This window comes from Pelodiscus sinensis, chromosome 2 (assembly GCF_049634645.1).
Source record: "Pelodiscus sinensis isolate JC-2024 chromosome 2, ASM4963464v1, whole genome shotgun sequence".
In the NCBI taxonomy this organism is placed as follows: domain Eukaryota; kingdom Metazoa; phylum Chordata; order Testudines; family Trionychidae; genus Pelodiscus; species Pelodiscus sinensis.
Window position 1 is genome coordinate 6753947 of NC_134712.1, and position 24588 is coordinate 6778534.

General features: G+C 52.5%; 1 protein-coding gene across 9 annotated transcripts in view; it reads left to right on the forward strand.

Annotated features, from left to right (window-relative positions):
* Window positions 1–15958, forward strand: part of PTP4A3 (protein tyrosine phosphatase 4A3) — a 171278-nt gene extending 155320 nt beyond the window's left edge. For all 9 annotated transcript variants that reach the window (XM_075920041.1, XM_075920037.1, XM_075920039.1 and 6 more), the window contains 3 exons: window positions 2203–2333; window positions 4781–4855; window positions 7743–15958. In XM_075920041.1, the coding sequence (XP_075776156.1) occupies window positions 2203–2333; window positions 4781–4855; window positions 7743–7860 (324 nt within the window). In that variant the 3' untranslated portion in view covers window positions 7861–15958. The remainder of the gene's footprint in view (window positions 1–2202; window positions 2334–4780; window positions 4856–7742) is intronic.
* Window positions 15959–24588: the final 8630 nt, after the last annotated feature.

A 24588-nucleotide genomic window follows, 5' to 3' on the forward strand; every position in this document is an offset into this window, starting at 1 on the left:
GCTCCTTTGCGTGGCCGCTCTGTGCCGAAGGAGAACATCTCCCAGCGACGGCACTGTGCGCACACCGCTGTCAATGTAACACACGCCCCAGAGCCGTGTAAGTTACACCTCACAAAAGTGATAGTGTAGACCAAGGTTTCCCAACCGATGAGTCGGGACCCAAATATGGGTCGCCAAGTGTCTCCCCAGGTGGCTGTGCCCCCGCTTCTGCTCCTGTTTTTGAATTGCCTTGGGTCACCAAGTTTTCCTGAATTGACAGAATGGGTCCCCATCTGGAACAGGTTGGGAACCGCTGGTGCAGACATAGCCTTAGAAAGACAGCCAGTCCTGAGGTACAGACGAGACTGAGACCACATCCCTGAGTCAGCCGTCCCCATGGTCCGTGGCCTTACTGTTAGCAGCGTACCTCTTAGGTTTAGTCTGATGTCCCCTTGGGCAACATAAGCAGCCCATTCCTAATCTCTCAAACGAGGTTTCCAAAAGATTAAGTTGGAGTTGGTCCTGCTTTGGGCTGGGGGCTGGACAACAGGACTTCCTGAGGTCTCTTGCAACCCACCTCTTTTGTGATTCTATGAAAAGTGAGTAGTAGTTTTGGCTGGCCTCAGTGTTGGGTCCCAAACTTTAGGCATCTTAGAGGGGGTCTCTTCCAGGAAGGGTTGAGCCCTTGGCCCTTAAAAATCAGGCCTCTTTCAGGTGTGTCAAGCGGGGGTGTCTGAAATCAGTGGCCTTTTGGCCCCCTGCTGTAACCTGATCTCCTAAAGGGCACCGAATATTGACATGTCAACAAATGACTTTTCAGCTGCACACTGGCTGCTTGGGATGTGGTGGAATGGGGAAGCTGTGGGTTTGTTGCTTCCTCTGCTTTGTGGCATGTGCATTGTCTGCTGGGTGGCTTTATTTCCGCATCCAAGCCAGCTGTGGATGCACACGCTAATTCTAGAATCCATCACCTGTGCACCCGAGAGTCCTTCTGCAAAGCAGACTGCATCTGCCAACAACTTAGTTTCGCCGGGAAGGGGCAGTGGAGGAGAGGAACAGGGAGAGCTTGTTACAAGTTCAACAAGGGAATATTGTGGTTTCGCTCTCCGTATCCAGCTCCTTTGTGGTTAGAAGCCTCTTAGCTTTACTGTCCTTTTTACCTTGCACGCCCTTTTCCCAGATCAGGCAGGGCTGGCCTTCCGCCGGCTGTTTAATTGCACTTTGATTGGTGTCAGTCTCTGGGACATAGGCCAGCTCATAGGCTCTTTCCATGGTCGGGATGAGGGGGGCCTTTCGGAAGTTGTAACTTTCTGGCTCAGGAAGGACGTCTGTTTTTCCTGCGATTTCCCACTCCCTGTAGCTGTAGCTGGCAGCGTTGGAACCAGCAGTTACTTTTCCCACCCACACTCAGCTCAAACATCTGAACTGCAACATCTGCCAAACCCTGCATGTGTTTCCAGTTTAGGGAGGCCGGAGTTTGGCCGCTGTCTCTCGCTGCAGCAGTGAGACTCGGAGATGGAGCTGCACCCTAGAAATGAACCTTTGGAAGTGACATCTGTTACCTTCTTCGGGCAGCACTCTAAAATTCCCTCCGGCAGGGAAGGTGCCCTTATAGCTGAACTTGCTGAGAAACTCATGCTCCACTTTGTTACTTGTGTGGCTTTTACTGCTAAACATTTACAGGTTCCCACCTAAGGATCTCAAAGCATGTAAATATGAGCCTCACAGCCCCAACTGGCGAAGCTAGAAATAATCATAGCTAGCTCTGAGCCAGCATGTCCCTTGAGTAGATCTGCATGCACTTTACAAAGGAGCTCAGTGTCATTGTTGCCATTTTACAGATGGGGAAACTGAATCAAGGAGGTGACTCTCCCAGGGTCACCCAGCAGGCCAGGAGCAGAGCTAGGAATAGAACTCCATTCTCCTGCCTCCCAGCTTTGGTCACAAAGTCACGCTGCCTCGTAGTAATCCATAGCGACGTGTCCATAACACAGCTGAGCAAACTGCGTCACGGAGCGACGTGAAACATCTCGAGTGGGAACAGCTCTGTTCTCGGGAGCCTGGGGTGTCGTCTGTCATACTTTAGAGATCTAGCCCTGGTAAAATGGGAGATTGGGGGGAGGGGAAAGCTTCACGGTCCTGCCTCCCCTCGGTGTTTGTTTGTCATGTCCGAACGTTGCGTGTCTATTGCTAACTCCCTCTCCCCTCCTGCCCTTCCATTAGGACTGGCCCTTTGATGACGGCGCTCCTCCTCCCAGCAAAATAGTGGAAGACTGGCTCAACTTGCTGAAAACAAAGTTTTGTGAAGACCCCGGCTGCTGCGTGGCAGTTCATTGTGTGGCTGGCCTGGGCCGGTAAGCAAGGGCACAAAAGCACCTGGGAGCTGCCTTTAACATTGATCTCAGAGAAAGCAGAGCTAGGTGTAAATAGCTTGTCAAAGGGACACATCTCCTGTTCCAGGTGGCCGCTGAGACCCCTGTTGCTTGATGAGCTGCAGGGAAGGGAAATTCTCTCTTTTTTCCCAGCTCCTCCTCTGAGCAGGTGGCAGGGCTGTGCATATTGTCAGACTGGGGGGGACTTGCCAGAAAGTGGGGGGGAACGACAATCTTTTAAGATGAGAAGGGGGTTGTAAAAGTCCTGATGTTGGAGGAGAAGCCAAGGCAGGTTAGAAAGGCGAGAGGGGGGAGGTCAGATCCTTTACTGGATCAGCGTCCGGTGGAGAAAGAGACAAACCTTCGAGAGACTCCAGCTCTTTAGCTTGAAAGTTCGTCTCTTTCCCCAACAGCAGGTGGGCGAATAAAAGACCTGATCTCCCCTGCCTTGTCTCTCTCGTATCCTGTGTCTAGCGCGGCTCCTGCACGCAACAATGGAAGAGAACTTAACTCCTTGCGGGGTATCAGGGGGGTAATATGCCCTTGATTTCAACTCGGCAGCCTCTTTCTTTAAGCTATGCCTCACGCTGGTCCTCAGTGGACGTTACCTAAAGCAGCTGTGGCAGGCCGGGGACTGGGGGAGGGGCTAATGAGCAGTCTCCTCTCCTCAGCTGATGCCGATAAGGCTCCCGATTCAGCACACCATTGAAGTCAGTGGAGTTTAAACTTGTGCTGCAGCCCCGGGGGTCAGATTGGAGTAGGGGCAGTGGGCGGGACTCTTGTGAGCTCTGCCTACAAGTCACCTGACGAGAGATCACTCATGGCCGGAGTTCAGAATAGAGTCGCTGCTAGACTCTTCGAGCTTGGCCATCCCTCAGTGGGACTTAACTGTGCCCAGAGGCTTGGCCTGGCTCCTCAGTTTGGGTGGCTAAATAAATAAAACGGCATCTCCCAAATGCCACCCGCTTGACTTTAATGGGAATTGGGCATCTGAATCCATGAAGCAGCGTTGAAGAGCAAAGCCCAACAGCGGGTCTGAGCGTGTGGAGTTGTATTCCCGGTAAGCCGAGCGCTTGGAGAGATTCAAATGCCACCCACCTGATTGGCAGCACACCTGCAGCCGGCAGCATGTGTTACTACTGGTGGTGCACATCTGCACTTGCCCAGTGTCCGTAACAACATTTATTCCACACATGGATGGAAAAAATATAGGGCCCATTGATGTGGAGTGCATTAGACCATTCCTTTTGCTCACTCCATCACTTATTAAAGTCCTTTAATAAGGAAACTACATAACTCAGGCATTATGTAAATCAACTTCCTGGCTCAACCCTGAGCAGGCTAAAGAGAGTAGTAACTTTGTACCTTTCCCCTCTGTCTAGAGGTGAGACCTGTCGTTCCCTTGCAGTGATGCATGATGTGGGCTTGTCTGTCTTCCTTGCCTGGGAATGAGTCTCTCTCTTGGTTTAAAAAGCACCCCAGAAATAGAGCAGAAATCCAAGTGCAAGTTGTCACATGCTTGTTTGCAACAGATTTTAATATGCGCCTGGAATCCTATGTATTGGAGCATAAGCTTTCGTGGGCAAAGACCCACTTCGTCAGATGCATTATGACATATATCTGACGAAGTGGGTCTTTGCCCATGAAAGCTCATGCTCCAATACATCTGTTAGTCTGTAAGGTGCCACAGGACTCCTTGTTGCTTTTGCAGATCCAGACTAACACGGCTACCTCCCTGATACTGGAATCCTGTGTCATTCACATGCTGGATTGTCACACTGATTTCAGTTGAGCTCTCTGCCATGTCAGTGTGGCCTGTAAAATCTCCCCCATTAAAATTAGAAACCACTTTTGAGATACTTCGTATCTCGTTCATTTGGATCTGGTTTGGTTTTTTGTTTGTTTTGGGGTAGGTTTTTTTTTTTCTTTTATTAATCTCCTTGCAAATCATTTGCCAGATTCCTCTGGAATCAAAGTTGCGTTTTATAGGGAGAGCAGCCAGCTGGCCCCTCTCTATTTTATCCTCGCTTTAACAGGAGCATGATTTCTATAGGCTTGGATATACCCTGTGCCTCAGAGCTCCAAATTCAGGTTAATATTTGTGGCCAAATGACAAGGTCCAAAAGGCGGAGTTTAGCAGGTGGGAAGGAGCAATGAACACACAATTACAATTGTGCTGCTGGGCTTTGTTCTGGGTACATCCGGTAGAAGACCGTGGACGCAGGAGTGTCTGTGGGCTGTATCACCCGTGACACTATTGATTTTGTGCATGTGTTCATGACGCTGTGGGTTTAGCATGAGGTGGGGTTGATGTGATTACAGTAGGTTTTGGAAAGAGTCCATGACGATGTGGGTGTTTTTTGGTAAAGGCTCTGCTGGCATGTCTTTAATTAAAGCAGGAAGTGACTCCTCTCTTATTGACTTTTCAGAGCGCCTGTTCTCGTAGCCCTGGCTCTGATCGAGAGCGGGATGAAGTATGAAGACGCCATTCAGTTCATCCGACAGTAAGTCCCCTCCACTGTGTGCCAAGCAGCAAATTGACCGCCTCATACATCCAGAGTGGCCCGGGGCTCTTGCTGCTCCCGGGAACAAATCACCCGTGATTACGAAAGGGACAGGTCCTGTTTCAGGGCTGCACCCGGCAGAGCATGCACTTTGGAGAGCAGCTCGTGAACTCTGAGTGACTGAGTGCAAGTAGGATGAAACAGCCTTCAGATGCTTGCTGTGTCCTCCCCACAGCTGCCGGGAGATGGAGAAAATGAGTCTCACGCGCCTGTTGGCTTCAGAGAGAAAGGGAAGGAAGCCTGTCATAATCCTAGCTTTGTATTAGACACCAGCTTCACATAAGCTTTAAAAACAAAGCCGGCGCTAGAGTTTTCTTTGCTTTCCCCCTGGCTGCCCTGTGTTTCATGGGTGTAGCAGTCTCGCGGGAGTCTGTGTATACAGATCTGGAGCCAGGGCTGAGCAGACCCGGCCCTCCTCTTTTTTTTTTTCTTTTCTTTTTTGCTGCTCATCATCAGTTATTGTTTCCCCAGCTATGTGGGTGGTTGTGGACCAGAGGGATCAAGGAATTATTGGTCTGCTAAACTCCTAGTGACCTATTAATGCAGACTTCGTTCTGGAGTGAGGAGCAGTTCGTGAGCAGAGCTAGGATCCCCAGGCAAAGGCCCGCGCCTTCCGTGCGGCGGCATTGACGACTACTCAGTAAATGAAACAAGGGTTGCAGAGGGTCCAGGTGGTTGTTAAGCCATGGTGGCGCTTTTTTGGTTCTCTGACTGTGTTCTGTAATTTGGGGTGTACATTGAAGTTGGGCCTCTATTATGGCGTCTTTGAAAAGTCTCCAGGCAGCTTGCAGGGATTTTACTTTTGTCACTGTCCCTTTTAATTTCTGTTTAATTCATTTCCTCATTTTTGTGTCGTTCCCCTTTCTGAAATGAAATGCCACAGTGTTGGGCTGCCGGGGTGTTTTTCCCATCACCGGGATGTTACATTTAATTATGTTATCCATGCGGTCCAGATATATTTACCTCTTGAACCAGATCCAGCGGTCCACTTAGGACTAAATCAAGAATAGCCTCTCCCCTTGTGGGTTCCAGAACCAGCTGCTCCAAGAAGCAGTCATTTAAGGTATCAAGAAATTTTATCTCTGCATCCCATCCTGAGGTGACATGTACTCAGTCAGTATGGGAATAGTTAAAATCCCCCACTATTACTGAGGTTTTTTTATTTTTATAGCCTCTCTCATCTCCCTTAGCATATCATAGTCACTATCACTGTCCTGATCTGGTGGTCAATATTATATCCCTGCTGCTATATTCGTATTATTGGAGCATGGAATTGCTATCCATAGAGATTCTGTGGAACATTTTGGCTCATTTAAGATTTTTACTTAATTTGATTCTACATTTTCTTTCACATAAAGTGCCACTCCCCCACCAGCACAACCTGTTCTGTCCTTATGATATATTGTGTACCCTGGTATATCTGTGTCCCATTGATTGTCTTCATTCCACCAAGTTTCTGTGGTGTCTATTTTATCAATATCCTCCTTTAAAACTAGGCACTCTAGTTCACCCATTTTATTATTTAATCTTCTAGCATTTGTGTATAAGCACTTAAATAATTTGTCTCTATTTATCTGTCTGACATTTCCCAATGTGTTAGACTCTTTTTCATTTGATTGTGTTTCATCTGATCTGACCCATACTTCCATCCTCTCCTCCTGACTAGAATATAGAGCATCTCTAGTCATAGACTCTCCCCAAGAGATGTCTCTGTCCTATCCATGTGCTCCATACAGTTCTCCTGGTCATCACAAACCCAGCTATCTATGTTTCTAATGATTGAATCCCCCGTTACTAACACGTTATAACTTTTCCTAATGACTGGAGTTCCCTCCCCTGGAGATGTATCCTTGGGTTATCATTATTAGTCCATTTTTAAATGCCCCTGAGACATGCTGTCCCCACCAGTGTTCCCTGAAAGCTGAGCACATGGGCAGCCACCCGGGAGAGTTTCAAATGCCATGAAGCTGATTAGAAGAGCACCTACAGCCAGCAGCATCTGTTTCTAGTGGTGGTGCACATCTGCACACATCACAGTGCATACAACAAAATTTATTCTGCACATGGGTGGAAAAAAACCCTAGAAGGAACATTCGTTCCCACCACTTCCCTGGAGATAACCCACAGCTGAATAGACCTCCCTGCAAGCGTGCTGTTGATCTAAATATCTCTCTGCTTACACTCAGCCTGCGAGAGTTTGCTCCCTCCCATATTTCCCAGCTCCCCGGGTAACAGCATTAATGGTGGGGGAGGCACACAGGCCTGCTGAAGTCAAAGCTGGATTTACTGCATCACTAAGCATAAGAGGCAGGAAGGGGGAGAAATGCAGCCTCTGGCTTTGAACCTACCCTTCCCCCCCGCTGTTGAGGAATGTGGTGTTTCCCCCAGAGCCTCTAGAGCCACTTGCTGGCCATGGGCCCTGTTAGTCTGTCAGGGTTCTGCTGCATGGACACTGAGGGTGTGTCTAGACTACAGGGTTTTGTCAACAAACTCGGCAGTTTTGTCGACGGCGGTAAACCTCATTCTACGAGGAATAACGCCTTCTGTCGACAGAGTTCTGTCGACAAAAGGCGTTATTGCGTCTACACTGTCCTTTGCGTCTACACTGTCATGTTGACTAAGCGCCTTGCTTTGTCGACAGAACTGGATGTAGTCTAGACGCTCTTTGTCGACAGACGCTGTCGACAAAGCCTCTGTCGACAAAAGCCTGTAGTCTAGACGCACCCTGAGTTATGGGCGCAAGGCAGAGAGAGTCGGGGGGAGGGCAGGGCTGTGTGCAGACGCTCCCCGGCCTGGGAGCATTGATGGCTTTCTCTTTGTGTTCCAGGAAGCGCCGAGGAGCTATCAACAGCAAGCAACTCATGTACTTGGAAAAATACCGGCCAAAGCAGAGACTCCGATTCAAGGACCCTCACAACCACAAGAACAAATGCTGCATCATGTAACCTCAGCAACCTCTTGCCAAAACACACGCGCAGACACACACACGTGGGCACGCGGGGTCGGACGGTGGCAGGGAGCTCGGACAAAGTAGCACTGATCTTTCCTTGGTATTGAAGCACTCTCCCCTTAAAGAATTCCTGCCCCCGTGGCCCACTAAGGCCGAGGAGGGAAGGTGGTTGGGCATCTGACTCCTGATTTTAATGGACAAATAATTCGCCCATCATTCTTTCCACCACAAAAATCTCCCTTCCGCCTCCTCGCCCCTTGCCCCGCAGGCAGGTGTAACGTGAGTTGATCTGAACTCCATGCACCGAGAACGAAAAGCATCGTAAGCCTGAACCCAGCAGCAGGAAGGGATCAGTCCATGCTGCGCTGCCCGGGGAGGGGGGTTATGCTGAGAACTTGCCTGCTGCCTGACATGTGACAGCTGCAGTCTGACCCGGTGACAGCTTCGCATCGGGCCAGCGCCTTCCACTGGGTCTGCCAGATCGGGGGTTAAGCCATGTTCAGAGGTTGGGTTTTGGCGCCAATCACAGGCATTCTTCCCCCTCCCTGTTCCCTGGGCTGCTTTTCATTGGGGCAGCCACGTTCCATGTGCCGGCGGGGCCTGTAGGATCACGGGCAAGTGGCTTGGTTTATTTCTTGAATGGGCTTCGGTGGAGTTGGCTCCAGTCAGTCCCTCGGGGCAGGGTGTTGCTCTGTCACTGAGTTCCAGCCTGCGCTGAATATCCCCTATCCCGCGGGATCTTAACTCTCCGACAGAGAACCCGGTTCGATCAGATTTCAGAGGTTCTCTTCCCCCTCCCGGCTCCCTCCCTCCTCTGCCTGAGAAGAACCTGGCTCTAGAATTCCTTTTCTCCTTCTGAAATCAAGCGGTCTGCATTTCGGGCAGTGGGCTGTACCCTGGGGCGAGGAGGAGATAGGAGGGTGCAGAGCTAGGGCCAGTAAAGGTCTCCTCACTCGGAGGAGAGGGGCCTAGCAGGGGTGGGCGCTAGCCAGATGTTGGACAGGTGCATCCTAAAGTATATTCACAACTGACAAATAGACTCCGAAACCGTGTTGGTGCTGGGGTTGACAGGGAGGGGGAAGAGGCAGCCAGACAACCTGATGTCGCAGAGGTGACGTGTGCATGTGAACTGGGAGAGTGCCAAGTTTTAGCCTCGTTCTTGGCTGGTGGGAGTTTCCCGTCTGGTTCCGCATCAGTGTAACTTGCCAGGATCTGCTTGTTCCACCTTGCTAGCTGCCATCTCGCTGGAGGACTGAGCAGCTTCCTACACCGAGTGAACCTTGAGGGAGCACAGGGACATGCTATTTCTCTTGGGATGTGTGGTCTTTTTCCCTCTGGCTGGGTCCAGTCTCACCCTTAGTACAGCATGTTCTGCAGCAGCATCCTACGTAGGCAGACAGCCCTCTGTGGTGACCCTCCGACCATGGCCCATTGCTGGGATTAGATACCCCTGTGCTGGGGGGGGGGTGTGCATCGTGCAAGGGGCTAAAAGATGTTGGGGGCTCTCCTAAGGACGGCAGCTGCTGCTAAAACCTTGGGCTCGTTGGCACCCGTGGCCTGGCATGTGGGTGAAGTGGTGACTCCCGGAGAATCTGGCTTATGCCCAGAACTTGCAGCCTCCTAGGGGACCCGGGGCTTGGGCCTCTGCTGCCTCTGTTCTGTCTTCCCCCTTCCTCCCGCCGACTGGAGTTCAGGGGAGACCTGCCATTCGCGCTGCTCCTCGACGGCAGGTGTCGGCGCGCACCTCTGCCGGGCCCCAGTCCCATCTCTCTGCGAGCAGGCGCCCCCTGTCAGGCATTCAAAGCAGAGGTGGGCCCAGCAAGTCCTCTTCCCAGCCCACCTCTACCACAGCCGTGCAGCCGGGAGTAAAGGGGGCGCCCTCCGGTCTAGAAAGAGCCGCTGGTGCCCAAAGAACACCAAGCACGCCCAGGGCCTGCTCCAGAGTCCCTCTCCACAGTGCCTGGCTGGGGAATCTCCACACCAGCGCAGGGCCATTGGCTCTCCACACACCCTGCAATCGTAGCGCAGACACGCCGGAGCGTGGGGGTGTAAACAATGGCGATAAATACCTCATAAGCACAGCGGGGTGTGCCGAGGGGGCGGCTCGCCAGTGGCAGAGGCGACGTATTATCGCTGCACCCGGCCCAATATGCTTTTTAAAATGGGCTTTCGGCTCGCAAGCACAGGAGGAAATTCAAATTAACAATGGGACGTACTTGCCTTGCTCAGATCCTCTGGCCTGTCCCAGCATCCTAGGGCGGGGAAGAGACCTCAGGAGTCATGGAGTCCAGCCTCCTGCCCAAAGCAGGACCAACCCCAACTCAATCAATCCAGCCAGGGCTTGGTCAAGCTTTCTTCCCAAGTGCCGCAGGGCGGCGCGGCTCGTCTGTGGAGGAACGGGGGCTGGAAGTCCCCACGAAGGGAAAGGGGAATATAAACGTCCCCTTCCTGAGCAGAACACAAAGAAATTATGATAGATGATCCTCAGCCCAGTGCAAAACCTGCCTTCCAGGAAGCCACCCCAAGTGGTTCATGCGTCTGGCATCCACAACTGAAAACAGCATCTGGGCGTGGGACCTGCTCATCTGGAGAAACACAAAGCCCTGCATGGAAAGGACTGGGGCCTCTCGGTGTCATTTGTCACTGTAACACCGTCATCACGTCTCCAGTGAACGTCCTATGAGGATCGTCACTGGGGACCGCAGATGCTGATTTCATCTACTCCTGGTCAATAGAAACAAAGGGCAGATCCTGTCAGAGTGGATGGGCCCAGATGATCAACAATGCTGCGCCATCTTGAGCGCCTCCATTTGGGGGGGGCGCAATGCGGAGCTGCTGTTCAAGGGCCTTGACTTCCGAAGGCTGCTGAGCATCGACCCCCCCACGGATCATTCCAAGTCTCACATTCTGAGCGAAACCCCCTGCGGATCTTTTTCATGTCGGGTCTCTTGAGCAAGGCTTTCTGGATTCTGCAAGTGTCTGCCAAAGAGCCAGTGTAGCTTTACTGCATCCGTGCTGCCTGCCTTATACGAGAGCCCTCCCTAGCACTACCTCGCCTGGAACGCCACCTCCCGAGTCACCAGCAGCACCTCACCGAGTGCTCGCCCTGTAGCCACACCCAGAGGGAGGGCTTGTAGCGTGATTCATCCAGCTGGTACTTGTGCTGTTGCCCTACCGTGCGACCTCGGGGGCGCCCCACACAGAGCGATCAGGCGCCTTCGTGGTGCCCCCGCGCGACCTGCAGTGCACTGGTTTCTTCTCCCATCCACCTCGGGATCTTGGCAAGCAGGTCCCGCAAGGCGCCTTTGGAGGGAGCGGAGACGACATTGAGGTACCCTCCGGTGGGATAGCATAGAGCAGGAGCGGCCAAGCTGCGGCTTGCGAGCCACCTGACGTCCTTTTACCATTGAAGTGCGGCTCACGGAGCCCGCCACGCTCCCGCCCCCATTCTCCACCTACTCGACTGGAGCAGGAGAAGTTTGGGATCCACGCCTTGCGTGGATGGTGGGGTAGGTGCTTCTGCTCAACAGGGTTGGGGGCTTCAGCCCTGCAGGGCTCGTCTACCATGGGGTGGGACAAACATCCCGGGTCCTGGCCACTGCCGGTGAGCCCCCGCTCTCAAGCTTCTGAGGATCGTTGTGTGCAGCTCGAAGGGCCAGTAACTTTGTCATTCCCCCTCCAGCATTGCATAAGAGCTCTCTCACCGGCCCAGTAGGGGATGCCTTCTCCCCACAAAGGAACTCCCTACATTTGCATAGCAGTGCCCATGGGAGTCCTCCAGTGTCCCCAGACTTCAGAGTCCAAGGCGCAGAAATCCCCATCTTGGTTTCCTCTGACATTAGCAGGTGTCCTACAAAGCCACCTGGGCCAGAAGAGTAGAGCAGGGTGTGTCTGACTACCGGGGAGGTGAGAGATCAGTGGAGCGGCAGGGATAGGGTGTGGTGTCGGGGCCAGGACAGGTAGAGACCCTGTCGTGGGTGTATCATGGGTGGGGTGGCGTGGATGCTCCCGTTCTCTCTGATTGCCTCCCGGGGCGTTTATTTGCAAGCGGTAACGAAAGGTGCTCAGTCACCCCTGAGGATCTGCTCTATGCTTGTGGCTTCTGCACTAGTTCTGTACCAGGCCCTAGGAGTACACGCGTCTCTACCCAGCCCGTCCCCTGCACTCTGTGGGATGCCCGTCCAGCTCCTGTGTGCTCCCTGTCACCCTGGGCATCTCCTCTGCACTCCACTTCAGTGGTACGTTTCCCCTGGGCAAGAAGCCAGCAGACTCCTGCTTCGGTCCAACAGCAGGGCGAGGCTACTCGACCCAGCCATGCAGACAGCCCCGGTTCCTCTTGACTCAAATGCCTGGAGTGTCTCAGTGCACCCCCGGATCACAGCAGGCTGCTGCCCTAGTGCAACCAGCATCCCCTGCTGATCAACCCTCTTTTCCATCACAGGGCGAGCGGTGAGAGTGCTGCACCCCATAGCTTTCCACTTTCCAGGGGTGCCAGGCCAGCAGCAGATCGAGGATGCTGCCAATGCTGCGCGCTCCTCCGCACGCATGGAAATGTTTCTTTATCCGCACCTTCATGGCATGAGGTTCCTTTTCTCTCCCTCCCTCCCTCCCTCTCAGGGTAATGGCCCTGCAGCCCAGGCTGAGGAGGAGTGTGCATCGTCACACGTGGTTAGCACATTCAGTGTTGATCGGTGGCACGGGACACAGCGGCCAGAGGGTCAAATCTAGTGTGTTCACAAGGGGGGCATGTGAGAGCTTAGCGGGTTCAGTGATGGGGGCCCCTTTGCGCCCCCAGCCCCCTCAGAGTTCTGAGACTGAAACGGGGCTCTTATCTCTAGCTGTGTGTGTGATCTGGATGTGGGGGGCATTCTTTGGAGGGGGCAAATCACAGGAGAAAGCAGAATCGATTCCATTGACGTCATGGGGCTCCCTCCATGTAGAAACTGATGCGAGAGGAGACCTCTGTCTCCGCCTTGCTTTGAAAACTGGTACCATGTAATCCCTCTGGAGACCTCTGTGTGTTAAAATGGTATCCCGTTTTCCAGGTCACTGCAAAGCCATTCATCCCTTAGCTGCTGCGATTGGTTTTAGATGGATACACCTCTGCTGTAACGGAGCTAAGGGCGTGTCTCTATGACCCTCTGGATCGATGGGCAGCAATTGATCCATCAGGGGTCAATTTATCCCATCTAGTATAGATGCAATAAATCAAGCACTCTTGCGTCGGCTCCAGTACTCCCCAAAACGAGGAGAGTAAGCGGAGTCGATGAAGGAGCATCAGCTGTCGACTTACCGCAGCGAGCAGACCTAAGTACATCAACTTCAGCTACATTGTTCATGTGTGTGGCTTAGGTAAACAGCCTGCAATAGTGTCGCCAAGGCCGAAGCGTGTAGCTCCGTGTAGGAGACACCAATGGTTTTGGTCTAGGAGCAGGGAGGGTTCTTGTTTCTCCGACTCACAGCTGGTTAAGGAGTGTCAGTCCAGAAGAAGTTCTCTGAAGAAAACTCATGACTTGCAAGTAAAAGAAATGGAGTGGAGCAGAGATGGAGATGGGGAACACGTGTTCAGAAAAAGGGGTGGAGTCTTAAAGATGCGGGTTTAATGCCTGTGGCTAGAGTTGTCTAGATAGAGCTAACAAAATAAAGCGGAGAAAGTGCTCAGATTTTCCTGTTTATTTCTAACGTTGGCCACCATTTCTGGCTAGTAGCGGCAGTTTGACAATATCTCCCTCTCCACCTCCACACTGGAACGGATGAGATCTGCCATTTCTCCTTCTCGCCCATGCCATGGCTTTATCATTTCAGTGGCTTGATTCAAACCAGACTGTCTTTGCCTCTCGCCTCGTGCATGAAGCATTTCAGCAGTCACGTGGGGCTAGTTGGAGGATGTTTGCTTGTGACTACCCACCCCCCACATCCCTCCTCCTGCCCCCAGCTCCAGGGCTGAGTCAATCCTCACAGTGACCTGCAAAGAAGGGACAAAACAACTTTGTGCCTTTTTGTGCTTCGTGGTCCAAGATTTCCAAATGTGGGTGTCTAATGTGAAAAGGGATGGAGTCTTAAAGATGCAGGTTTAATGCCTATGGTTAGGATTGTCTAGATCAGTGTTTCTTAAACTTTTTAAGACTGAGGAAGACCAAACAATATTTTGTTTTATGAGGAACACCTAGGATTTTTTGTTGAGCAAAAAAAAAGATTGGGGGTGGGGAGGAAGGGTTGGGGGGGAAAGTTATTGAGCAAAAAAAAAAAAAGTCACCTGCCCCTTTAAGGGTGGCCATTTTGAACTCTGTTGTTCTCCGTGGCACACCTCCGACTGCCTCACGGCACATCAGTTTAAAAAACACTGGTCTAGTGAGAGCTAACAAGATAAAGCAGAGAAAGCGTTCAGATTTTCCTGTGGGAGCTGCTGGATGCTGAGCACTTTCTTTGTGGACGTAGGAGTTGCAGTACCAACTTCTGAGCAGCTTGGCCACAAAGAATTCTGAAAGGCCTGCCATCCTGGGATTTTTCCTGCTTTGGCCACCCTTTCTTCCTGGGGGACTCCCCAGACAATTGGAAAGCAAGCAGGTTTCTCATGTTAGAGGTGTCCTAAGTGAGACTTGTTGGCCGGTGGAAGTGATTTGTATTCCGGTTTGGTTTTGCCAGCCCTTATTTACCTCAAACACACAACACACGCGTGGAAGAAAAGAACTGTTCGTTAAAGAATTGGCCTCACTTGAATTGGCCATGGCATCAAGACAGTTCCTGAACCGCTTGTTTGGATTGTGCTTGCTAAATAAGGGAGGAAACATTGATTTTCCTGAGGAGTCAAATTAAATGCAAAGGAGAAATGAATCCCTCATGTCTCCATCTACCATAAGAAAACAACAAAAAAGGCACAAACTGAACTGTAGACACCATAGGCTGTAGGCACCCTTTTCCCCCCACACCTTTAAAGTGACTTCAATATTTAAATTCCTAGCACTGCCGTTGCGCCAAACCTGAGCCTGTAGTTCAGACATTCAGCCGGATCACTGTAAACAGATGCTCCCTGACCAGTCTCTGAAGAACCTTTGTGCTGCTCATGAAGGCGAGGGATTGTCTGTCTGAGCTTGAGTGGGGGGTGGGATATATTACGGGAGGGAGGAGGCCGGGAAGGGCATTTCCTGTGTGTGTAAGACAATGTTTTGGCTTAAAATGATCATGTTTCCCTTCTGCTCTCAGTGCTTTGTGATTCAAAAACAAGAGAGAGGACAGTGAAGGGCATCAGTGATGAGGAGCGTGAAACACCTGTGTAAATGGCCACCTTTTAAACTTCTGTGTCTCTGTTTAAAGATCGTGCATGGAGATAAAGCCACCGCCACCATCGGGGGCTGAAAGAGCTTTCCACAACAGGCTTCTTACTATTAGCCGATTGGGGAAGAGGCAAAGAGTCTCATGTCTCCAAACAAAACGGGGTCAATTGCTTTTATTCCTCAAAATTGACACAGTAGCAAAAGGCAGTTCCTTTTTTACACTGCAGTTTACAAGTTCTTCTATCCCATTTGCTTCTAACCACCTGGCTACATAGGAGCAGCTTCTGCCTTTGGGTTTCTTATGGATACTGTCTGGTGAGGCAAAAATTCGCCTGCTGTCTTTGCTCAGTGTGGGGTCACCGGATACTGGGCATCACATTTTCAGGCATTTAATAAACATTCTTAGGGTTTTTTTAAAGTGTTCTGCTTTCCTTTAGGTAATATTCTCCCAAAGGAGCTCTTGATTTCCCTGTTTCTTTCTCTGCAACAAAGAAGCGCAAATACTTTTCCTTTTAATCTCCATGGGCAATCTTAGTAGTATGTAGATTAAGCCCAACATCTTTTTTGGTCTGAGCCATAGCTAAATTATTATATCCAGTGCTTTTATACCAGACAGCATCACTTGGGATACGCAGATGAGGTATAGGATCTTGACACTTTATAACCTTTTTTAAAAGAAAAGTCTGTTTACTTATGTCTTGTGTAAAATCGTATGCCTTTTAGTAATCACTTTTTTGAGTTTTATGAAATTCCTAAAGTGGATTAAGGGGGTTTTGCCCCCAGCTACAACAGCAAAATAAAAGGGTTCACTGTTTTGTACCATGTGTTGTGGACTTTTCTTCATTGCCAGCCTTAGCGCTTGTGCAGATCACATGCTTCCCGTGCAGGGGTATGGCTTGTGTGACAGGTGTGGAGGAGATGTCTACACAGCAGCAAGTCTCAGAAACTGGGTAATAGACTCGGGCTCGCAGGGCTCAGGCAAAATTGCTGTGCAGGCCTGGCTCTGACTGCAGCTCTGTCGCTGAAGCTTGGGGAAGGGGGTGCGCTTCAGAGCCCGAAGTCTACACGTCTGATTTTAGCACAAGTCGTTAAGCCAGCCTCTGAGACTCGCTACTTCTCATTGTGTAGACGTACCCATAGAAGCCCCATGTGAGATCATGGCCCCATTCTACTAGGCACTAAAGAGACACATTGAAATTAGGTCCTACCCCAAATAGACATGGGAGGAAGGACAGAGAGTCCCAGAGAGAAGCGACTTGCCCGGATCACACTGAAGGTCAGTGGCAGAAACAGGAATTGAATCCAGGTTTAGTTCATGGATTTTTGGCCTGTCCTATGAGGTCCCACTCCACCCCACTTCTGTCTCCTCTCTTACTTCTTACCACCAACCCCTCCTTTATAGCCATCGAACCTGGCTTACTACGTCCTTCATGGCAGACAGCGAAGAATGGATGCGTTATTGTCAGCATGTTGGCATCTTCCTGAAACTTTCCATAAGGCCTAATGGGAAGAAAATAAGGGATGTCCAGCCTCTCCCTTTTTGCCCCCAAGAAAGGTGGATGAGAGGAAGGACTACTGACAGGCTGTAGATTGGAGGCAGTACCTCTGGAGATCCCTACTGCACAGCACATGTTGTATGGTCTCCGTTTTCAGTAAGGTCTCCGTTTTCAGTAAGGTCTTGGACACAGTCCCATGGGATGTTCTCATAGGCAAACACAGGAAATGTGGCCCAGAGGCAATTGATATAAGGGGGCTGCACAATTAATTGGAAACAATGTACTCAGAGTAGTTACTGATGGTCCTACGCTTGGGAAGGAAAAATCCATTAACGGCCACGCTGGGTCGGAGCGGTGGTTCATCCTGGCTCTGATGGTGGCAGGTCCCAGAGGATGCAGAGAGAATGAACAGAACTTATCAGGTGATCCCTCCCCCTGTCATCCAGTCCCAGCTCCCAATAGTCAGAGGCTTTGGGGCACCCAGAGCATGGGGTAGTGTCCATGGCCATCTTGCCTAATAGCCATTCATGGACCGATGCTCCATGAACTCCTGGTGGAACAGCTGCCCCACAGAGGGTAAAGAGAGATTAAAACAGCACCCGGGAGGCTGTGAGGCACCCCAACCAATCAGAGGAGGTGTTACTAGAGAAAGCCAATCAGGGGAAGACTTAGAAGCAGCCAATCAGGGCCAGGCTGGACTCTAAAAAAGGGCTTCAGGGCGGTGAGGAGAGCAGCCGGTCTCTGGAGGGCGTGGGAGAAAGCCTGACTGCTTGAAGAGCAGCACCTTGGACAGAGCAGTGCTGGGCAGGAGCAGAAGAGGGAGCTCCAGCCAGCCTGGCTGCCAAACGGAAGCCTTGGTACAGGGCAGAGTAAGGACTGGAGCTACAGGGAAGTGTCCCAGAGAAAGGAGGCAATAGCAGAGGCTGGGTGAATAATTGCCAGTTTCCCTGGAAGAGGGGAGAATGGAGTCGGGGACACAGCCCGAGAGCTGTGCCCTGAAGAGGACACCACAGTCTGACACAACATGGGTCCAGACCTAAGTTCCCTGTAAGCTGCGTGCCTGCACCGTGGCCCTGCTGCTATTTTCTGAGCCCTGCTCAAAGGTTCAAAGCTCCCGCGCAGACTGGGAGCTCAGCTGACCGGCAGAGAGTGGGGCGTCTCTAAGCAACAGCTAAATGGAGCTAGCTGTGTGCTTCAGCTGAGGAGCTCCCAGAGCTGGTAAGCACAAGATAAGAGAATAAGTGGCTGGTGGGGCTGAGTGCGTAATGAATTGGTTTGGGGGGAAGTCAGATGGGAGTTTGGCGAGACCCGTGTGGGGAGAGAGGCAGAAACAGAAACCCAGCAGTCTCCTCAACCATTCTGGGCTGGGAAGGGTGGTAAGAGGCAGACAGCATAGGATAGGTGGGGGAAAGGGGGTGAGTGGGTGCTGGTATTGTGGTCAGGTGGGGGGGGTGGAGTTTGTGCTGTGTCCTGGGGTGAGGTGGGGGAGATGTGGATAAGTTGTTTGTGCTACTTAGCTTTGGCTGGGATGAAGGCACCAGACCTGGGGAGGTTGGTGGGAATCAGGAGGTTGACTTTTGTAGGCAACGTTCCATCGGGCAGTCAGCAGCCCCTTAATACCGATCTGGATCAAGGCGTCCAGATAAGTGCCAGCGTTTACTCCCATAAGCTCATCTTCGATCTCTCTGAGGCCGAGAGGGAGAGGCCAGGGAGAGAATGCCTCTGTAGCCCTTCTTATAAAGCCCAGGCTGGCCTTGATTGGCTGCTTCTAAGCCTTCCCCTGATTGGCTCTCTCTAAAAGTCCTCCTCTGATTGGTTGGGGTTGGGCACAGCCTCCCTGGTGCTGCTTTTAACGGTGTGGGGCAGCCGTTCCGCCGTAAGTTCATGGAGCTACATTCTATGCGGTGTCAGCTGCCGGATGCTGAAATTCCACAGTGTAGATAGTGACTAGCCGGTGTCCCTTGCACACGGCTCTGGTGGCAGCTCGGCTGCGTGCAACCAGCTCAGGTCGTCAGCAATTACAGCCGCCGCTTGAACCAAGCCCTCACGCTGGCTCAGAAATGGGGAGGCCCAAGCCAAGATAATGGCTGGTTTGTGTGGCAGGCACAGCAGGGCTGGGAGCTGGAGCCGGTTCATAAAAGCACAGAACAGGCTGCAGGCACCTCACTTGCCTGGCAGGGATTAAGTTCCCGACAGGAGCAGCCCTGCAGAGCAGGGGCTGCCCCTGCAGCGTTCACCTTCTGCACCAGCAAGGCGTGGGCAGGTTCGGTAGGCGCCCCGCCATCTCAGACAGAGACCCTGGACTTAGGGCAGAGCTGGGCAAGATGCGGCCCAAGGCCTACTGAACACTTTGATCCGGCCCACGGACTGCATATGGCTGCTTTCTATTTCTAGCCTGCTGCCCATGCCACCGAATTTCCAGCAGGGTCCTATTGAACTGGCTCACAGCTCCCAGCTGCAGCGCTACCCCGGCAGAGGCTGGAGCCACAAGCCCTGTAAGGAGCCACAGCAACCCTGGGTGGCTGCCAGGCAGCCTGGTAGCAGCAGGGCCGGGAGCCAAGGCCTTTGCTGTGTTTTTAATTCAAAGCCTCTGCCCCCAGACAACTCCAGAGAGAGGCTAGTCCCCGGCCCCGCCCCTTCTGCCCCTGGCCCCGCCCCTTCTGCCCCAAGCCCCACCCCTTCTACCCCAAGCCCCGCCCCTTCTGGTGCTGGAGTCAGCTCGTGACCACATACTAACATTCATTGTGGCCCCTCTGTAAAAATTACTGCCCACTCCTGGCTAAGGGGTAACTGATCTGTTCTCACACCTCTTCTCTGCCGCCTCCTTTTTGTGTGGGCTGCTCAAACGGTCATGGAGCAGGCGCTGGTGATCAGAGTGAGGAGCCGGGGCTGAGAGCTGGAGATAGGAACCGAGCAGGGCCCCAGGGCTGGAGCTAGGCAGGCCCAGGAGGGGTCGCTGCTGGAGGGGCCAGGGTTAAGCAGCTGCTGACCAAGTGCTACTGCCGGGCTTGAGAGCCGTCTTGCCAAGGCCGCTTGGCCAGGCAGACATCCAGGGGGGTGGTTGGCGAGCAGATCCCAGGCCATGCGGTTTCTGAGAGGACCTGTTTCAATCCAGTGCTTCACCACCCTCCTAGTGAGACAGTGTTTCCTACTGTCCAACCTAGACCTCCCCCACTGTAAGACCATCGCTCCTTGTTCTGCCGCCTGTCACCACTGAGAACAGCCTCTCTCCGGCCTCTTTGACGCCCCCTTCAGGCTGCTGAAGGCTGCTATCGAATCCCCCCTCCCTCGTCTGTAGACAAGCCCAAATCCCATTTCTTTTCTGTGCCTCGGTTTCCCCACCTGTGAAGGAAGTTGTGTGTGTTCCCGTAGCGGGTCGGCAGTCTCATTACAGCCCAAGACCTGGTTGTGCCGGGCCAAACGCAGAACAAAATGATGGCACCCCAATGGTGGTTTCCCTGGCAACCAGGGCCGGGGGGTGAGCAGGGCAGAGGAAGGGAAGCTGGAGTTGGCCAGCAGTCCGCTCAGGGAAGCTTTTTATATGAAGCAAAGTGACTCACTGACTCGGAGGAAGGGAGAGTTCCTGATAGCAGAGCGCTGGGGCAGCACAAGCAAGGGAGTCCGCCCTAGGCTCTGCCGTTACGATGGTTATCTAACCACTGGCTTTGAAGCATGCATTTGATGTTACCTTTGCAAGATATGCTGCCTACAGGTCTGGGCAGTACCAGGCCGGCCCAATTACCTTGCCACTCACCCACCGGAGCTTAGCTTCCGCCCAGGCCTAGCCTGCGTTTGAAGGAGCCACCCTGCCCCTCCGATTATAGGCCATACAACGCGCACCTCTGGCTTGACCGCCACCTCGCAGAACAGCCCTGCTCCCGTGTTCCACTACTGCGTATAGCCCGAAAACACCATTTCAGGCAGCCATCAGTCTGTAGGGCTGCCTAGGAAAGGGGGCGGTTTGAAAACGTACCGCCTGTTGGTGTGACCCAGCGCTTGGAATCGGGAGATCTTGGTTCTAGTCTCATCTTTGACACAGGTTTGCTGGGTGGCCTCTGGGAAGTCACATATCTTTTCTGTGCCTCGGTTTCCCCACCTGTGAAGGAAGTTTTTGTGTCGGTGTGTTACTGTAGCACGTAGGAGGTTCTAGTTACAGCCCAGGACTTGGTTGCATTGGGCACGGTACAAACACAGAACAAACCTCAGGCTCTGGACCTAAGAGCTTCCAATCTATGATTAACCCATCCTTTGCAAGGCACTTGGAGGGATAAGTGCTGAGAGTCATTACCTCTCTCATGGGAGATATTTAAGAGCAGGTTAGACAGACACCTGTCGGGGAGGATCTAGATCAGGGGTTCCCAACCTTTCTTATGCCGGGGACTGGCAAACACATTCACAAACCTTTGGCAGACCGGCAACTTTGTATTTGCATAATTGCATATTCATTGCCCTTTGACCATTTAACCTTGAGCTGAGCCTTGGGGAGGGATAGCTCAGTGGTTTGAGCATTGGCCTGCTAAACCCAGGGTTGTGAGTTCAATCCTTGAGGGGGCCATTTAGGGGTCTGGGGCAAATTTGTCAGGGATGGTACTTGGGCCTGCTGTGAGGGCAGGGGACTGGACTCAATGACCTCTCAAGGTCCCTTCCAGTTCTAGGTTTCTATGACCATCACTGTTATTTGGCTCTGGCCTGATTGCTAGTAAACGCTGGTTCCCTTTTATCCCGGGTGTTCTTCCTCTACAAGCTGAGACACGGTCTCTCCTGCTGAATCAAAAACAAATGCAACCACCACTCCCTTCCTGCTGCCCACAGCCGCCGTAACCCCAAAAGGGGCTTTGCTTTGGCTCACGTGGGCAGTGCCACATACCCCAAGTCCTGGCCAGTGCGTGTATTGCGCAAATGGAAGAGAAGCGCTGAAGGGTCGAGGCCTTCTGGAACCTTCTGGTGATCTCCACAGGCGGCGCGTTCTCCGTCCCTTTGGAATTCCACCCTTGGCGGTAAGCACGGCGCCCTCCGTCTGTTGGCCGGCTGGGCAGGCTGCGCAGTGAGCAGGCGTTGGGTCAGCGGAGAAAGCACAATGAGTTCCATGACTGGCGATGAACTGGGGTTTGAGAATGCCTGAAGGAGAGCAGGGCTGCTGCTTTGGTTGGGAACGCCTCTTTGCAAAGTACGCCAAGGACAGCTAGAGCTCGGAGAGGGCCTCTTGGGGGGTGGAGTGCTTCTTCGAATGAAATCTTTATATGCAGATTCCTGACTGGAGATGACATGTCAAAGCAGCAGTGGGCGGTATTGCGATTAATATCTGGAGGCCCCCGTTGGGAGAGTCCCACTGTACAGAAGAGATTAGTCCCTTGCCTCGAAGCGTTTGCAACCTGAACAGGCAAAGGATGGGAGGAGAAAGAGGCCCAGAGAAACGACTCGTCCAAGGTTGGTTAACCACTGGAATAAATTCCTTAGGGGGGTTGTGGAATCTCCATCACTGGAGATATTTAAGAGCAAGTTGGGTAGACATTTATCAGGGATGATCTAGATGGTGCTTAGTCCTGCCGTGAGGGCAGGGGACTGGACTTGATGACCTCGCGAGATCCCTTCCAGCTCTAGAATTCTATGATTCTAAGGTCTGAGGTCAGTGGTGGGAACCCAGCTCTCTGGACTCCCAAAGAAGCAATGGCATGCAGCTTCTCTCCACCTGCATCCTGGGGCGCTTAAGAGTTGGCGAGGGCCATTAGCGTCCTTTGATTGCCAAAGGAGAGGGAAACCATGTCAGCAGCAAGGCTGGAAGACGCTTCCGTGGAGACCTGAAGAGTCGTTATTCTGGCTAGTGCCAGCTGCGGGGGACAAGACTGCTCCCTCTGAATCCTCTTCCTGGCCTCCCTAAACAACCAAGCACCAATGGCCATGGGAATAGTCTTTCTCCAGGACACTTTCCGGCTGACACACCGGCTCTTCTCTCTACCAGAGCAGGGTGGGGTGTCTGCTCGCACCCTGGCCATCCAGCTACCGGCGAGAAGTTCTGGGACTGCTGTGTTACACAGCTGACACCGCATGCGTGCCATGTGCTGCTGCAAACTGCTTTGTATCCAAGGGGCCATTGTTCCTACCGCTGTCAGTCACAGTCCATCCCTCAGCGGCGCGGGGGCTCTGGTAGTCAGGGAGTTCTCTGCAAACAAGCAGCTCCTGGAAGCTTCCTCTTGTCCCTCCATGGCCACAGGTGTCTTTTGGGATTGCCAAAAGACTCAACGTTTTTGTGGGAATTTGTCAATGCCTCGAAATCAAAAGGTTCCGCAGAGCTGGTTTGAGTCTGACAAAACTCTCCTACCGCACGCTGCTTATCAGGCATCTTTTGAGCCTGGCCTGATTGCCTGCCAGCTCACCCATCCCTCCCCTGCTGCCTGGCTCGTGGGCCATCAGGAAGTGAGAATCCCAGTTCCCAAGCTTCCAGATTCATGCCTCCTCCACAATCCAGTCTTCCAAGGTCCCCAGCGCCAGGGCAGCCCCCCATGCAGATTGCCCGGAGCCAGTAGCTCTGTTTCCCAGACAGCATCTGAATTTGAGGCAGGGGATGTTCCAAATTGGAGCATTATAAAATCTCAACGCACCCCGTGAACCGGCGTAACTGTTCACCCGGCGCACTCTGCACCACTCGGCCGGTCTTGGTGCCAGCCGCAGGGATTATATATTTACGTCTTGATGAAAATGTGAAATTGCATTCGGGTCTAATATTAACCCCTGCGCAACCTCCCCTCCCCCAAGAAACCCCCCTTCCATGGTGAGCCCCCACTGCTGGCTGTGTTCTGAGAACTGTTAATTGGCCAGTTTTTAAGGCATTTACCACCAGTTCTATGATTCTATGAAGCAGGTGGGACAGTAACCAGGCTCCCTCATAGAAACTCCCCCTGCCCCAACAGATAAAATGGCTACACAGTTATTAACATATTAAATATCTCCAAAATCTTGATAGGTCACTGGGTGTGTGCGGAGGCCATCACCTCTCATGCGGATGAATATCGTCTCCATGTTTTCTTGTATTCCCCCCATCGATCTCTGGATCTCCCAGTTCTCTCTCACGTCAGCTTGGATGGGTCTGGGACTGTCTCTTTGTTCTGAGTTTGTACAGCACTTCCCACACTGGGACCTCGCCCGTGACCGGGGCGCCTATGAACCCTACAAATATAATAAACATGGGAAGCTCAAGAAAGAGGCATCCTGCGTAGCAGCAGGGCCGGCCGGGATCAGCCCTCTTCCATCTCCTGTCCGTTTCCACCACGTCTCTGCTGGGGACTCCACCTTCCGTGGCTGGTGCAAGGGCAAAGCGATTTGCAGGCTAAGTGCTGCTGTCGCAAAGCACTGCTTGCCCACCCATGGTGCTCTCTCTCCACTGGGGCAGAGGGTCCGTGTCCTCACGGACGCAGCCTTGAACAAAAGCCACAGAACAGACGGGAAAAACAAGTGACCCCCTGTCTGACCTTTGATGGTCCATAAAGAGCTGCCAAACTCAATTGCACTCAGGCTGTGCGCCTTCCCGCTCATTACCTCAGGGAGGGCTCGTCAGAGATTCTTCCCTGGCTGAGTCAGAGGCTCACTGCCCGGGCGAGTCTCATTCAGTCACTGCTCTGCCTGAGTCAGGAGAGGGGCAATGCAGGGACACTCACCGCTCCTCACGGCAGCCAGAAACCAGAGCAGGGCTGTGTCATTTCCATCCCATGGGGGAGGGGGGGGGCCCTCCAGCTGTTCAAACAGGGGGGGGGCCCTCCAGCTGTTCAAACAGGGTGGGGATTATTGCAGTGTTTCTTAAACTTTGTAAGACCAAGGAACACCAAACAATATTTTTTTTATGGGGAACACCAAGGATTTTTTGTTGGGCAAAAACAAAACAAAAAGGGTTGGTGGAGGTGGGTGGGGGGAGTTATTGAGGGGGGGGGAAAGAGTTGGGGGGAAGTTATTGAGCAAAAA